Consider the following 17,297-nt stretch of genomic DNA (forward strand, 5'->3'; position numbering starts at 1 on the left):
GTGAACTGAAATGCAGAGATGTGATAAAACTAACCCATGCAGGTATTCAGTGACAACTTTTCCGAGTCTTTTATATGGCATATTTTCCTAGTATATTTAGTAGAAAGTGTCATTAACATCACATATAATTGTCGAAAGAGTTTTACATTTTGAAAAAACAGTGTATTAAGTGGGATTCCTTTCATTTTCTCAGATCTCCATGACTGAAATGAAAGTAACCACAATGCCTTGGGATCACCCAGGGACAGCTACCACAACTACCAGCAGAGTACTAGAGAGGAATTAAAAAGGCTCACTGAGACTTTCCTTGTAACCTCAATCCTTTTTGAATAATTGGAAATCACATCATCTCTCATAATCTCCTTCTTAGCCAGGGCTTTAGTTTCTCTTTCCTAACAAGGCATTCACCTCTCTACATCTGTCTCAAGACTGATCTTCCTGGAGGGAGGAAGAAACTACCTTTAAATTGGGAGTGTGGGACTCCGCTCTTGTGCTAACAGAGGACCTGAAAACACTCAGGTTACACATTCCTTTGAGTTAAGACATAGGGTTTCCACAAGGATCCGTGTTAAAGCAAAGCAATGCAATCTGGGAGAAGCAAGACATTAAACCATTTCAGTCATGAATATGAGTTTTATTTATCAGAGAACTGAGTAAAATGGGACACAACCCACAAGTTTTGACTAAGGAGTGGAGAAAGAAAGGGAAGCAACCCCTAAGGACATGGACCTCTGCAAGTAGTATATGTGCAGCAGGGCACTGAACAGGGAAGTGTCCTTCAAATCAGGGAGAAGCACAGAGCACCAGCATCAGGAGGGCAGAGAAGATACCAGAGATTCAGTTTTGTCTACCTCACAATCTTGCTCAAGGTTTGCCTTGCCAGATCACTGATCTAGAGGGAGATGATGTGATGAAAGTTACTGTGGGTGGAAATTACCTTTATTATTACATTTTCCAAGTAGGTGTGATTTTGTGCCAGTGCAAGATAAGACTTGACTGGTCACTTGGCTTGGGGGCAAATGACTCATCTGAAAGTATTAGGGGGGGAATACAGCTGGCTGTTGGGCCAGGTCAGACCATGATGGGAGGCACAAGATGGGGCATGAAGTTTGAAAATGCAAAGAAAAGGTAATCAACCCTGAGTGCTGAGCCCAAAGGGGAAATGCCTGAGTTTGAAAGTTGTTCAACTCAGGTGAAGCTGAGGTTAGTTGGGCTGTGCCACTAGTTAAGAGACTTAATAAATATGATCTGATATGAATAAATAAAGAACCAGTTCTCATTTGTGACTAGAGAGTATGCTAGATCATGGGCCCCAATGTGTACCTCAAAGTGTGAAAACAGAAATTCTTAGATGCTATTAATTGGTTATAATTATGCTTTGGGATGGGTTATGGTGTAGATGGATAGATTCTTGCTGAATATGGAGTCAGGGAAACCTGGTTTCAAAGATTCTGTTTTTGCTAGCTCCATGATCTTGAGTGAGTCGTTTAAATTTCTCTCAGGTTCAGTTCCCCCTTCTGTAAAATGGGAATAATAATAGCACCCATCTCACAAGGTGGTTGTGATGATCAAATGAGAATGAATGGAAAACGCTTCGAAAACTTATATATTGGCTATTATAACTAGTACATTTGACAATGCTCCACTCCTGCACGTGCTTTTGTTTCCCAGAATTCTTCCCCTTAATTCCCACTTAAAGCTTTTTAACTTCACCCCTCCCCAATTTCAGATTTAAAAAAAAATTTTTTTTTTTAACAGCATCTCAAGCTCTGGAAGTCACCAGCCTAGTCTGCCACCTGCAGAATAAATCAGCAACCACAAAAATGCTGTACTCGCCTTCAACCACAAGATGGCAGGGGATGGTGCTTCTGTGAAGAGAACAGCCAGCCGGGAAAGGACAGCAAAAATCTACCTGGGGGAAATCAGGAGGAAGGGAGGAAGGCTCCTGTTCTGGGCTTTACTCATTCACAACAGTGATTGGACCACAGGGTCACTTACAGTGTCGCTTTTGTGTGCTCAGTGTGGAGGGGGCTGATAAATTTAGTGTTTGAGCTGTCTGTTAATTTAATTCAAGATTTTCTTAGATTTTGAGGTATTCTATATCATTTTGGATAAGTCTCCTTACTATTCTAGCTGAAGTCTCCTCATCTGTAGCACTGGTCATCTCTGTTATCTCACCAGGATACTGTGAAAATCATGTGATTTCACAGAAAGTCCACTAGACTGGCTTCTGGCAATTCTGTCACTAACTTGCTGTGTGGCATTAGGTACATCACCTAACGTCTCTGTGCTTATCTGTAAAACCAAGGTGTTGGAAAAAGACTTAAGGTCTAACTCATTTCTGTGAAAGGAGATAATTAGAAAATGGTTCAAAAAAGCAATAGCACGTTATGCAATAACATCCCATTTAGCTATCACCACTGAAAGAGGTGTTCTATACACAGTGCATTTCATGAAGTCTTTAGTGTTTATTGAATTTAGTATATGATTTTTCTAAATTGCTCAAGCTTGTCACTTGAAATGCCAATTGTTTTAAACTGTTAAGCACTTTTTATGGAAAACATTTCAAATATATTGTCTATTTTCTTGACCAATTGCAATACTCTGAATTCGATTGGACTTGCCAAACATCTATTCCTAGGATACAGAGCTGCCTGCCATGACTTCTAATATTATCTGCTAGCCCTCTTCCATAGCTTCTTCTCATATGCAATAATTCATGAAGAACTGAAGCTTTCCAGGAGGAACCAGACAGTTGAGACTGTTTTAATCTTACAAGAAATTTGAAGTCAATACATTTGGGCTGAAGGAAAGCTCTATTCCACTCCTGGAGTATAAAACACTTGTGCTTTGTGCTCATTCTAGTTTCTTTACATTTTGATGTAAAGGTTGATTGGGTCTCATCCAAAGAGCCGATTGACTGCTCAGACCGACTCTATTGCAAGGAAACAAGCTCTATAATAAGAGAGCATAGAAAAAGAGTGGCTGTACACAGCTAGCTAGCTAGTATAGTAGGCAAATAAGAGAATCTAAGGAGATGTGCTACATAAAAGTAAGCAAAAGGTAAAAAGGGGAAGGAAGGGTTTTCAGAAATGCTTTTTAGCTTGCTTAGTTACCAAGGAAAAGGGTCATTTGTTTGGGCAGTTGTTGCCCTGTGTCTCCAAGGAACTGATGGTCACTGTACCCATAGTCCACTTTGGTCTTCATGGCTTTACCGGTGATTTGTGTCCACTGTTTGTCCACTTAGAGTAGAAGAAGGAGGGGAAGCAAACAAGGTAAATGGGATGCTAATGATATGTTAAATACCCTAGGGCAATTTTCTGGCAAACTTTGCTCTAAGGAAAGCAATGATTGTGGAGATTGAGCATCATTTAAACCTCAAAAAATTGAACCACCTGTACTTCCTGTCCAGAGACCCCAACCAAAGACCTAGGAGATATCTAAAGATTGATGTAAGGAGTTTTCTCATAATTGTGAATCTAAGCAACTCATATGTCTTATCTGAAAGGCAGCCCTATACTAATCAATTAGTTATTGCTTCTGTGTCTTTTTGATTGGTTATAGCTACTTGGCAGGGTTTGTGGGACATTTTAATCCACATCAATTTCAAGACTTCTCCCCTCTTTCTCTTACTTCTGGGTTCATGGAAGTATTCTAAAGGGTGAAGGTTACCAGAAGTCTAAGCACCCTAGGGATGGGATTACATGATCACCATCCTCTAACTTCATTCTTATATAAAAGGATCAAGTCAAAGTCCACTTTCAGAGAAGCGAACTTAATCCTATTCAACAAGGAGCCTTTTAGTTCTAGGGGGGAAAGTTGTTGCAGTTTTGTCCTTAACTGCAGTGCCAGCCTGGAACAAGCTGTCCTCACACAGTTCAGCTCATGTTTGCTTACAGAATGTCCTGCCCAGCTGGAGTACCATCCTACAAAATGCTCCTTGTATGGACATCTAGAGAACACCCTCCCCAGTCAGGCTCCCTTTTATGATACGCCTAGGTGCAAAGCCAAACAAAAAGCAAATACTTCAATCCACAGAAAGTCCATCTTCACCTCAGCCTTGGCCAGCAGTCCCAGAAGACCACGAACCAAAAACTTTCCTCTGAATTATGGGCCAGCTATGCAGGCTGAATCATGTGTCTGAACCCAAGCATCAGCATGCACCTCGACATTCAGCAGCCTGCCAGGAGCACTGTGAGGTGGAGATTCCTACAGAAAGCTCCCTGTTTACTCTGGTTGGAACAGTGGTCATAACTGCTTAGGGAGGCTAAGCCTCCTGTACTTCTCACTCCATCCCAGGCCATACCCAGAAGCAAAGTGAACTCTGGAACTAACCTGAGAAAGAAGGGCAGTGGCAGGAATGGTGAACTCAGAAGAATCGGGCCCAGGATTGCAGGTTCAGCTGCATCTGAGTTAAGTCTTATAATTATTAAATTTCCTGTTTCTGTTAAGGGCACTGCCATCTTTCTAGTCAACCAGATTCACCATCTCAACCTCATCTTTGATTCCTTACTTTCCCCTCACACCACATGTCAAATAAATTGTCAAATCTTATTGTTTAATTCCAATTTTAACCCTAACCTCCACCCAGTTGCCAAAGTGATTTTCTTAAAGTCTAAACCTATGTCATTCCTCTGCTCAATAGCCTACCCTAGTTCCCTATCACCTCTAGGATTAAATTGGTATATAAAACCCTTCATAACACGGTTCCAACCTATCTTTCCAGGCTTAATTACACATGAATCCCTTCAATAAAATGCCCTCAACAGTCCAGGGGAAAAAAAAAACATGCCTCCTCATGTTTCTTGAACATAATATTTCAACTCCTACCTCTGTGTCCTTGAACAGACTTTTCCCATGTCCAAAATACACTCCCTCCTCAGCTAAAGCCTCTTAGAATCCTCGGTTTCTTTCGAAGCTCAGTAGTAGAAGTATCACGGCCCACATGAGGTTTTTCTCATGAGTGTTTCCTTTTGTTCCCCTCAAAATTGCCATGTATTTACTTCTTTAAAAATAGTTTTTTATACAGAAGAAAAACATATGATCGATCATGTGGTTCGATGGGGATATGATTACTGTAAAAGATCACTCTTTTGCAAATATGACTAACATGGAAATAGGTTTTGAACAATGATACATGTATAACCCAGTGGAACTGCTTATCACCTCCAGGAGGGGGAAGGAAAGAGGAGTGGGAAAAAGAATGGAAAAATATTCTAAATAAATGAATAATTTTTTATTTAATTAAATGTCTTAATTACAAGTAAAAAAATTTTAGCATTCATTTAAAAAATTTTTGAGTATCAAATTCTCTCCTTCCCTCCCCACTCCAACCCTTCAAGAAGACAAGTATTGATTCTTACATTTACTTTTTAATTTAATAATATTTTATTTTTTTCCCCAATTACACATACAAATTATTTTTAGCATACACTTGTGTTTGAGGCAGGATTTGACCTCAGGTCTCTCTGATTTAAAGTCTAGCACTATCTCCACTGTGATTCCTAAATGAGCACACTACAGGTTTAGCACTTCTGTCACACACTCTGTGGTGGCAAAAAATTGGAAAATGAGGGGATGCTCTTTGATTGGGGAATGGCTGAACAAATTGTGGTATGTGTTGGTGATGGAATACTATTGTGCTCAAAGGAATAAAGAACTGGAGGAATTTCATGTGAACTGGAACAACCTCCAGGAATTGATGCAGAACGAAAGGAGCAGAACCAGGAGAATATTGTACACAGATATTGTACACTGTGGTACAATTGAATGTATTGGACTCCTCCATTAGTGGCAGGACATTTCTGAGGGATCTTTGAGAAAGAACACTATCCACATCCAGAGGAAGAACTGTGGGAGTAGAAACACAGAAGAAAAACAACTGCTTGATCACATGGTTCAGTGGGGATATGATTGGGGATGTTGACTTTAAATGATCACTCCAGTGCAAATATCAATAATATGGAAATAGGTCTTGATCAAGGACACATGTAAAACCCAGTGGAACTGCTCATCCGCTATGGGAGGGAGTGGGGTAGGGAAAGGAAAGAACATGAATCTTGTAACCATGGAAAAATATTCTAAATTAATTAATTAAATAAAAATTCAAATTAAAAAAAAGAATTTCGGTCACAGATTCTGAAACAAGCAAAGCTGGTGCTCACTGACACAGTATCTGTACCAAGCTAGCTGCCGCTGGCACTCACCTGGCCCCAGTGACATCCACTCCAACCATGAGCTGCCCATTCAGGGAAAGGATTTCGTCCCGGAGCCTCACTTTCCCACACTTGCCAGCTGGGCTGTTCTTCTTCAGCTCCGTCACCCAGATGCAACCAACATCCAACACGGGGCCCTGGTGTGTTTTCCGCTTCTTACCACCTCTCCGTCTTTCCCCATAGTCTCCAAAAACAGGGATGTTCCCAAAACTGAGCCCTACGGTATCAGTGTCCCCCATCTCCTTGGTCAGGTACACAGTACAGATCTCCATCTCGAGGGGGCTCTGGTCAAGCACAATCGTGCTCTCGTCCACAGCAAAGTTCAACTGGATGTATTCTCGAAGCTTCTGGATGGCTGACTGGCAGAGCCTGTGCTCTGGTCCTCCCTGCGTCTCCTGCAGGTTGCTCTGCAGCCACTGGAGGAGGAGAGGGAGGTGCAGCCCCGCGTTGTCCTGGGTGATGGGCATGGCGGTCACCCCAGGATGCCACCATCATGTGCAGAAGTGCTTCAGAGGGCTGGGGCCAGCCCCGGCTTAAGCCCTGGGGACTTCCTAGCTGTCATCTGCTCTATCCATGCCCACATTCAGACAGGCAAAGGAGCACGGGACAGCCTGCGCAACGCTGAGCTGTTGTTGGACTGGGCAAGGCAACGACAGGACACGTTTAGTAAAACACTGGAACAATTGCCACAGAGGAGTATTCAACAGGAGGAGGAAGGAAGTGTCAGACAAGTTCTTGCTTGGATAGTTTAACAGCTGCTGAGAAGGGAACTACATGGAAATTAGGTATTCCACCAGAAGCAGCGTCATCTCATCGCCCAGGCTTATTTATACCTGTGAAGGGGGGAAAAACACATATAAAACATCTCTGTTAAAAATGATGGATATTTGGGGGCAGCTGGATGGCTTAATGAATTGAGAGCCAAGTCCAGAGATGGGAGGTCCAGGGTTCAAATGTAACTTCAGAGTTTAAACTTCCTAGTTTAATTTATCGTCCATTGACTAACCTTTACTGCTCTGTTTCCTTAGAACCAATACTTAGTATTAATTCTAAGATGGAAGGTAAGGGTTTAAAAAAAATTCAGGATACTTTTACTAAGCCACATATAATAAAAGCTCATAGTTATATAGTAACACTTTAGGGTTTTTAAAGTGCTTTTGTCATAAGCCCACTGGGTGAGCAATGCAAATATTATTATTTATCACTATTTTGTATAAAGGGAAACTGAGAAGGGCAGCTAAGTAGTTCAATGGATAGAGCTCTAGGTTTTGAGAAGGGAGGTCATTTCAAATTTGACCTCAGACATGTGCTAGCTGTGTATCTCTGGGTGAGTCACTTAATCCCAATTGCCTACCACCTTGTTGACGAACGTATGGCACACATGATAGAGGGGATTGCTCTCCTCCCCCTCTCCACGCACACCTGAGGACATTTCTCCCAACACCCCCTTTCCACCCAGCAGCCCAATGAGAGCACTTCTTCCCTTCCTTGTCTGGAGTAAGGCAGGGGGTTCACATGCAGTGTAAGGGATGCAGTTTGGGCATTCCATCTCTAAAAGGTTCACCATCACTGGCCTAGCCCTTACCCCTCATACCTTAGAATTGATACTAAGACAGAAAGTAAAGGTTTTTAAAAAAAGGAATTAAAGGAAGCAGACATACACAGTCAGCCACAGTTGATGTTTTGGCTGGTTTTGTAGAACTGTTTTTGTTTTCTTTTTTTTCTTTGATCTATATTATAAAGAAGGCTTGTTGGGCAGAGGAGGAAAGGGATTTTTAGAAATGAATATGTTGCAAAAACAAAAGGCATCCTCTCACCCCTCATTGCCAAGATGGGGGATTATGAGTATAGAATATTGAACACCAGCTTCTTTCCTGCCACCCTGGTGCTGACAATCAAAGCTTGTACTTCATTAGTTTATTAGAATAATACTTGTACTTCATTAGTTATTAGAATAATACTTGTACTTCATTAGTTATTAGAATAACCAAAATAAATCTAAGGTCACTTGAGAACACAAAGAGGTGACTGAGGAGGGCTTTAGTGGAAACTGGATCTCCTAATAAGAATTTTTTTAAGAGCCCAAATAGCCACACAGATTCATATCATAAATAAATAAAAAGTCAAGTAGGATTAAATAGTCCCAAATATGGAAAATAGAATATATTGGATGATATGCTCTTTTAAAAAGGTCTGTTGAGGAAAAAACAGAGTTGGAGCCATACAGAACTTGTCTAATCCCATTTCCCTATGACTACCATTCCAGTTATCACCCGAGTCTCTCATCTCTCCTAAGTCTTCTCTTTTCTGCATAAATTGTTTCCAGTCTTTTCAAGAAATCTTTGCATGGCACAGTCACAGGAACCCAACACTTCCACTTAGTACCTAAAGCATCTGAGTGGGGTAGTAAGTAGATTCTTGGGCTTAGAGACTGGAAGACTTAAGTTCAAATCCTACCTCAGAAACTTATTAATTATGGCACTTAATCTCTAAGACTCAGTTTCCTCAACAGTAAAATGGGGATAATAATAACACCTACTTCACAGGAGGATTATTGTTAGGATCAAATGAGATAAAATATATAAAGTACTTTACAAAATCTAAAATGCTATTTTGATGCTTTTATTAAGTTGTTTCAAACTCTTCATGACTCCAAAAAGGGGTTTTTCTTGGCAAAGACCCTGGAATGGTTTTACCATTTATTTCTCCAGCTCATTTTACAGATGAGGAAACGGAGGCAAACAAGGTTAAGTGATTTGCCCAGGGTCACACAGCTTGTATGTGTCTGAGACCAGATTTGAACTCAGAAAGATGAGTCTTCCTGATTCTAGACTCTATGCTCTATCCAATGAGCCACCAAATGGCTCCCTAATCAACCTAATCTATGATTATCCCTCAAAAACTAGTCCTGTGCTCTAGAGAACTTGGGTCTTTTTCTTCCCCTTTACTCAAGCTCAGAATGACTATTCTTCCTACCTTTGCTTTTGAAGTTCCCACCTAGTTGTCCCTACATACTATATAAATTATATAAATACTAACTATTATTATCTATGTAGTACTAGGCAAGTTTCTTTAACTCTTTAGTCTTCAATTTCCTTATCTATCTTTAAACCCTAAATCTATAATGTTATGATCTAGGTTTCCCAGTTTATTTTACATGATTCCCCTCATACACTCTATATTTCCACCCAACTGGCCTCCTGGCTGTTTCATGAATAAGATACTCAATCTCTCTGTTCCAGGTTTATTCTCCATGCCTGAAATGTTCTCCCTTCTCATCTCCACCTACTGATTTCCTTTTCAATTCCAATGAAAATTCCATCGTCTACAAGAAGCTTCCCCCAACTTCTTTTCATTCTAGTGCCTTGATTCTATTAGTTATTTCCTACTTATCCTGTAAATAGCTCATTTTTGTACATTTTGGTTTGCTCTTCTACCCCCCCTCAGACTCTTGAGCTCCTTGAAGTTAACTGCCTTTTGCCTCCTTTAATATCCCCAGTACTTTTTCTTGAGCCATGGTAGGCATTTAATAAATGTTTATTGACTGATTGCTATTCTCTGTCCATGATATTCCGTCTCCTGCTTTAATTTCTTTGCCTCTCTTTTGCCTGGAACACCCACCCTTCTTACCTTCATGTCTCGGAATCCCTAACTCCTTTCAAGGCTCAGTTCAGGTACCATTCCCTCCATGATACCCTTGCTGTTCCACTCCTAATGATTTACTTTCCATATATTATGTACTCATCTGTGTATATGCCCCATTCTGCCCCCACGCAGTAAGCTCCTTGAAGGCTAGGATGGTTTTATTTTTGCAGGACCTAGCAATATCTTAGTAAATCAACAAACATTTAGGATATGGATGAATAACTACATAATTACCATTAATATATAATTGCTCCTTATATTCCAAATTGCATATAATTTATTCTATAATTATTAATTACATAATATGTAAATGATGACATATACATATCTGGCACATAGAAGGGGGTTAATAAATATCTGATGAATGAATGAATGAATGAACTTCTCTCCCCTAAAATCCCAAAGAACATACACGGCCCATCAACTGATGACCTGAATAGTACTAGTAGGTGCTCATGAAAGTTGGGAGGGGCCTATAATCTCCTTGCCTAAAATAGTTGACCTCTCATGGCCCTTCTGGTTCTCTGATTTTATCATGATGAATGTAAATAAGAGGGAATCCAGATAGTCTGTGTTCATTATAATGATTGGAGGTAATTAAAAGCAGAAAGATTCCCAGCTCCTCTTACCAAATACCCTGAAGAAGAGTGTACTTTTCCAAGTCAACATGCAGGGGAAACCACAGGGAAAAATGTCCATTTCCAGAGTATTGGGGGACTTGGCCCCAATAGCACCTGGTTCTCAATAGTGATCCAAACATGACCTCTTCCTAAATACTCAATATGTGAAAACTCTCACAAGCTGCATGTCAACCTGCAATCAAAGCTTTTCAGCAACAACCTGAGAACTAGCAGGCACATCCCTAAGCAACTGCTGTGAGAGAGTACTTTCCTTTTGTCCATCACTCATCAACAATACTCAAATTGGATTTATCTCCAAGAAAACTTCTGTGCAAATGAATTCTGGGTAGCCTGATGTTGACAAGCTTCTCATCCACAATCTGAGTTTACATTGAGAAGGCATGTTGTCAGAACTTAACAGTTCTCTTGACTTCTTCCCTGTCAAGGACTTGCCTGCACCTGGATACTGAGGCACTTGAGAGGTTAGAGATGAGGGACAAGCTGTGATCCCTGGTTGGCAGTGAGTAATCAAGAGTCTTTGGGCTGAACCAAGCCTTGTGTCAGAATCAGAGAGATAGTCTGCTTGCAGCTTCCTGGATAGGCTAAATGCTTACCTTTTAATCCTGGTCTTTGCCTGGAGTCCAAATCTTTTCCCCATTCTGTACATTATTCTTTTTTTTTTTTAACCTGGGTTCAGAATTGGGCTGAGTTCAGAATTTCTAGCTGGAGGAGGAAGAGGTGGGAAGACTTTGCCAACAGATACCAACAAGATATATGAGGAAATATGACACAGGGTTGGGACTCCCTTCATTGGGTTTCAAATACCTGGTAAGCTAGGATCAAAACTGGGAGATAGAAGTTAAGGATAGAGGCAGATGCATCCCAGAAGTGTGCTGGTAAAACCTGGTCTTGAGGGGGGAAATTGTGTACCCTTTTAAATTGAATTTGCCTTATTTATATTTTCTTTAACACTTTCTTAAGTCTAAAAAGTCAATAAAACAATAAATCAAGTCTTGATTTGTAGCATTTACTGATTTCCAAGACACAAATACACAAACTCACAATGAAAACTTAACAATCAATTCAGTTCAACAGGACTCTAGCATACCTTTGAACTTTAAGGCTCCTTGTTGGTATGGAAGCCTGATGGGAAAGACAAATGGATGGAAGCCAACACATGGCTAGAGCTGCTGATTGATGCATGGTACAGGATCCAGGTCAGGAGTAGAGAAAATGACAGGTAGGGAAGGGCCAAGCCAAAGGAGGACATCTCCTAGTAGGATTAGCTATTTCACAGAGAGACTTTTACCTTCTCTTTAAGCAGGAAGCTCAATTTAACTCACCTCAACAAAAATCTATTAAGAATTTTAAATTTTGCACATTGCTGGTGGAGTTGGGAATTAGATCCAACCATTCTGGATGGCAATTTGGACCTATGCCAAAAGGGTGCTAAAAGACGTCTGCCCTTTGATTCATTGCTGGGTTTATAACCCAAAGAGATCATAAGGAAAAAGATTTGTTCAAGAATATTCATAGTTGCACTCTTTGTGGTGACAAAAAATTGGAAAATGAGGGGATGCCCTTCAATTGGGGAATGGCTGAACAAATTGTGGTGTATGTTGGTGATGGAATACTATTGTGCTAAAAGGAATAATAAAGTGGAGACTGGAACAACCTCCAGGAAGTGATGCAGAGTGAAAGGAGCAGAACCAGGAGAACATTGTACTCAGAAACTGATACACTGTGCTACAATTGAATGTAATGGACTTCTCTCCTAAGCAGCAATCGAATGATCCAGAACAATTCTGAGGGATTGATAGAAAGAACACTATCCACATCCAGAGAAAGAACTGTGGGAGAAGAAAAACAACTGCTTGATCACATGGTTCAATGGAGATATAATTGGGGATGTAGACTCTAAATGATCACCCCAGTGCAAATATCAATAATATGGAAATAGGTCTTGATCAAGGACACATGTACCAATGGAATTGTGCATCAGCTATGGGAGGGGGTGGGGGTAGGGAAAGGAAAGAACATGAATCTTGTAACCATGGAGACATATTCTAAATTAATTAAATAAAAATTTCCAAATTTAAAAAAAAAGAATTTTGCTAAGGCCCTGAGGAAGACAGAAAATTTAGATAAGCCCTGGATTTAAGATTGAACTCTCTTGAAGCTCACAATCTTGGAGGGGTAAAGTACAAACAGAGCATTATGAACACATGGTAAGACTTAAGTGTATTAAAACAATACAAACTCTTGGTCTCCAGGTAATCTTGTATTGTGGGAAGCAATTATGTCTTTGAAATAGATCTATGGGGCAGCTAGGTAGCACAGTGGATAAAACACCAGACCTGGAGGTCCTGGGTTCATATCTGACCTCAGACACTTCCTAGCTGTGTGACCCTTTGGCAATATGGTAGAATGGAAGAATCACTCATTTGGGATTCAGAAGACCTAGAATCAAATCTTGTCTCTAATATAAACTGTGTGACCTTGGGCAAATCACTTCTCTCAGTTACAGTTGCCTCATCTGTAAAATGAGGGGAGTGACATAGGTGATTTTAAATTTATGTGTCCTTAGAGTTTCTAACATTGTGGTTTCTCAACTCATTGTGAAGGGAGTAAAAAGCTTCCTGCCCTCCTGGAGCAGCCTAGGAGAAAGATCAGAAATGAAAGGAGAACACTATGATATCCCCACCCTTATCCCCCTCCCCAAGTTTCCCTTGGCAATCCTCAGGGAGAATTCCTTACTCAGAAAAGTCTCATTCAAACTTTCTGAAGATAAATTAAATTTAAATTAATTTTTCAATCCATATGCACAGATTTTTGAAAACTCTAGAACTATCTCTGCAGTCAGGGGAAAATTAGAGAACTGATACTACCTGTCTTCCCACTGTGGCTCAGGAGTCTGCCTGACCTCTGTGGGTGAATTGGTGAAAAGAGGCAATTCTCAAAGAGAGTCTCAAGGACTCAGATTGACCTACCCCAGCTGAACTTGATTATCACTGTTATTCTCATTGCAAATCTGATGAAAATAAAGCGACTAGCCTCATGCATTTTAGTTCTATCTCCCTAGGCTCACAGGATCATAAATATCCACATTGAAAGGAAGCTTTTTGTTTTGTTGTTCAGTCTTTTCCAAGTCCTTGTGACCCCACTTAGGGTTTTCATGGCAAAGATACTGGAGTGATTTGTCATTTCCTCCTCTGGGAGAACGTTAGAAGTTAGCTAGTCTAATTTTTATTTTGGAGATGAGTAAAGATGACCAGAGATATTGAGTGACTTTCCCAGGGGCACATAGTGAGTGACAGAACTCGCTAGAACTTAAAACACATGGTCTGGTTCCCAGTATGAATATGTAGAACTCAAAAAGTGACCTGATTGAATGGCTGATTCTGAGACCTTTGGATCCTTTAGAATCTGTTTTTCCATCTGTATGACTGACACAGAGAAACACTGTGATAGAGTAGAGAGAAAGCCAGGCACCATACTGGGAAAACCTTGCTTCAAGTCCTACCTTTGACAGATCCTATCTACATGGCCCTGGACAACTCACAATGTCTCAGTGCTCTGTAGAACTCTTTAAATTTCTAACTTGTGGAGAAGGTTTGGTTCTGCATCAGCAGAGGAAATTTCCAATGAAATCACAGGTTCAATCCTTGCCCAGAGGATGGGCAATGAGTTCATCTGCCCTGCAGGACTACCATTAGTGATTAAATCCCTTTGAGGCCAAGACAGACTAGATGACCTCTAAGGTCTCTTCTAGATCAACTTTTTTTTTTTTAAAACCCATACTTTCTGTCTTACTGTCAATCAATTTAAGACAGAAGAGTGGCAAGGCAAAGGCAATCAGGGTTAAGTGGTCTTTCCACTAAAATAGAGAGAGATAGGGATTGAGGGGGTAGATTAGGGAAAAGGGGAAGAGACAGAAGGGAAAGAGACAGAAACTGAGAGAGAGAGAGAGAGAGAGAGAGAGAGAGAGAGAGAGAGAGAGAGAGAGAGAGAGAGAGAGAGAGAGAGGAGGGAGGGAGGGAGGAGGGAGGGAGGGAGGGAGAGAGAGAGAGAGAGAGAGAGAGAGAGAGAGAGAGAGAGAGAGAGAGAGAGAGAGAGAGAGAGAGAGAGAGAGAGAGAGAGAGAGAGAGAGAGAGAGAGAGAGAGAGAATGGTATGGAGAGTTGAGAAGAGCAAAAATTGAAGAAAATTATCTTTAAGAAAGGAGTAGATTTTAGCAGTCATTTGAGAGGAAACTTCTCTTCAAAACCTGGAGACTTATGAAATCTTTCTGCCCAAAAGATTCAATTGAGAGATTAAGGTTAATAACTGGAAGAACAGATCTGAAGAGGATTTTACTCAAGAATATGAAGTGACTGAAACCACTCAGAATCAAGACAGAAGAGTTTGTTAGAAGAGTATTTGGCCCCAAACCCCATCATTTGCTTTTAATGTTACATCTGGAAGGGATCTGGCAGCCATCTGTCTAGTCCAAACCCTCCATACCAGTGAAGAAATCATGAGGCCTCAGGTGGTGAAGGGCTTTGCCTCAGGTCACACAATTTGTTGCAGAAAAAGGATTAATATCAAGTCCCTTGATTTTTAGCCCAATGCTAATTCTAATGTAATATGCGAGTCTCAGTTTTACTGATCCGAAAAAATGAGGGCATGTGGATTAGGATCACTGGTTTTAGAGCTGGGATGGACTAGTCCAATTCTCTCATTTTACAGATAAGGAAAACAAAGCCTGAAAATGAAACCTGTTATTTTGTTGACACTGGGTCTTTCTATCTTGCCCAGGCTTGTAATGAAGTGGCCACTCGCTGGCGATTTCCAGTGCTGATCAGTAGAGAAACTTCGACCTGTTCTGTGTCTGATCTGTTTATTCCTCTGCAGGCAGTCAGGCAGCCCCTCCTTTCTTGGGGGTTCACCCTATTGGGGCCAGATTTATTGCAGTCACTCAACTGGCTTTAGCCTAGTGCAACTCAGTGATCCATCAACCTCAGTCTCACTTAGAAAAAGGTATTATGGGTGTGTGCCATCTCACCCAGCCCTAGAGAGGTTAAATGGTTTGCCCACGGGACAGAGCTGGGAAGTAGCAGAGCCAGCATTCAAGTCCCCGATCTCTTGACGCCAAAATGAGTGTTATTTTCCCTTGTTCCACACGGCCTCCATAATATCTAAGATTCCATTCATCTCTAAAATTCTCCTGGGCACAGAAGCTGAGCTAGCAAGCCAGGGTCAGCATCACCTGCCTCTCTCAGAAGCACTATAGTCAGGCACATTTTAAACAACTGCAGAGATGAGCCAAACCTCACTATCAGATTTTGACAATCTGCCCAGACAAAGGAGGAGGGAGGCCCCAGGGTTGGTACACATTCCTGCACAGAGAGCCACAGATCAGCTATTATGGTAGAGAATAAAAAATGATCCTATAAAAACAAAGTCTCACTGCCCCCCCCCCAACAAGTGGGTTAAACCAAGGTTCCTACAACTGGAGAGGAGTTTCTATTAAGGGACAATGTTTCGATGGGGCCGCAGTGCTTTTTCCCAATTTGGTAAAGTGCTCACTCCCATGTACTGCGGTCTACTTCCCTTTCCTCGCCCCAGAGCACTTCTGGGAGTATGGGACTAGCCTGCCTGGTGCAGAGAAGCCTCAGAGGAAGCCAAGGGTGCAAAAGAGCAGGAAGGATTGGCCCACGTGCCTCTCTGTAGAGCTTCCACTTTTCCCAGGCCCCAACTGTGGGAAAGACCTCAGACAATGGTCATTCAGAAGGCAAGGAAAAGAAAACCCGAGGAGGACATGAGGCAGGAGTCCTCATTTGCTCTCCCAGTCAGGAAATCAGAATTCAAGTGTGAAACAAAACAGACACAGCAAAACAAATCACAATCTAAAGGAGATGGTATAATACAAGGGAAAGAGAACTATCCCTGGAATCAAAGGACCTACCTTCCACTCCTAATTCTGATTGTTACTACTACCTTGGGCGAGTCACTTAAGCTCTCTGGGCCTCAGTTTCCTCACCTGTGAAATAAGGGAAGGGTTGGACTAAATGGCCTCTAAGGTCCCTTCCAGTTCCAAATCAACAGGTCCATGAATTAAGATCTATCTTACCAAGCTACAAGGGGCCTCAGAGATCATATAATTCAATTTATGTCTGGACCTCTTTAGAAATCTGATGGAGTCTATTGCCACTATGAGGCCCATTATTAATGAACCCTATGGGATCCACAATTCTAAGAATCATGTTTTTAAATTCAAAAAAGAGGATTACAAAAGAAATTTGTTGCTCTTGTTCAGTTGTCTCAGTCACATCCAACTCTTTATGACCCCATTTTGAATTCTTTTGGCAAAGATACTGGAATGGTTTGCTATTTCCTCCTCCAGCTCATTTTACAGAAGAGGAGATTTATTCTTAATGAGATTTATTCTTAATACTATATCACTTTGATTTCTAATAATGCTTTGTAACATTGTATCTTTCAAAGACTTTCCCTCATTCCTTTGTTCTGACCATTCTAGGAATGTCCTTATATTCCCTGCCCTAGAGCAGCTTCTACAACTGGGATAATGAAGATTGAGAATATAAACTCCATTCCATCTAATAAACAAAAACTAATTTCAGTCAAGTATGTCTGTGGGGCAACATGGCACCATTCTTGTCTTTTTCCCATTGGGATGAATAGATGAAAAGTCAACCTTGGCTAGACCTAACCTGATTTCTCCATTTAGATTAGCAAAGATATGTGACATTCCCCATCATCATGAGGAGACACTTGGATGTCTCTCTCATCTGGAAAGAAAGAAAGGAAGGGAGGGA

At 41.0% G+C, this 17,297-nt stretch overlaps 1 protein-coding gene across 2 annotated transcripts in view; it reads right to left on the reverse strand.

The window, feature by feature from the left end:
- The window catches only part of PDZD2 (PDZ domain containing 2), a 514,756-nt gene that overhangs the window by 346,088 nt on the left and 151,371 nt on the right, over window positions 1-17,297 (reverse strand). For both annotated transcript variants that reach the window (XM_007487505.3, XM_007487504.3), the window contains exon 2: window positions 6,207-7,048. In XM_007487505.3, coding sequence (XP_007487567.1) covers window positions 6,207-6,682 — 476 coding nt within the window. In that variant the 5' untranslated portion in view covers window positions 6,683-7,048. The remainder of the gene's footprint in view (window positions 1-6,206; window positions 7,049-17,297) is intronic.

This window comes from Monodelphis domestica, chromosome 3, assembly GCF_027887165.1.
Source record: "Monodelphis domestica isolate mMonDom1 chromosome 3, mMonDom1.pri, whole genome shotgun sequence".
NCBI classification, from domain to species: Eukaryota; Metazoa; Chordata; class Mammalia; order Didelphimorphia; family Didelphidae; genus Monodelphis; species Monodelphis domestica.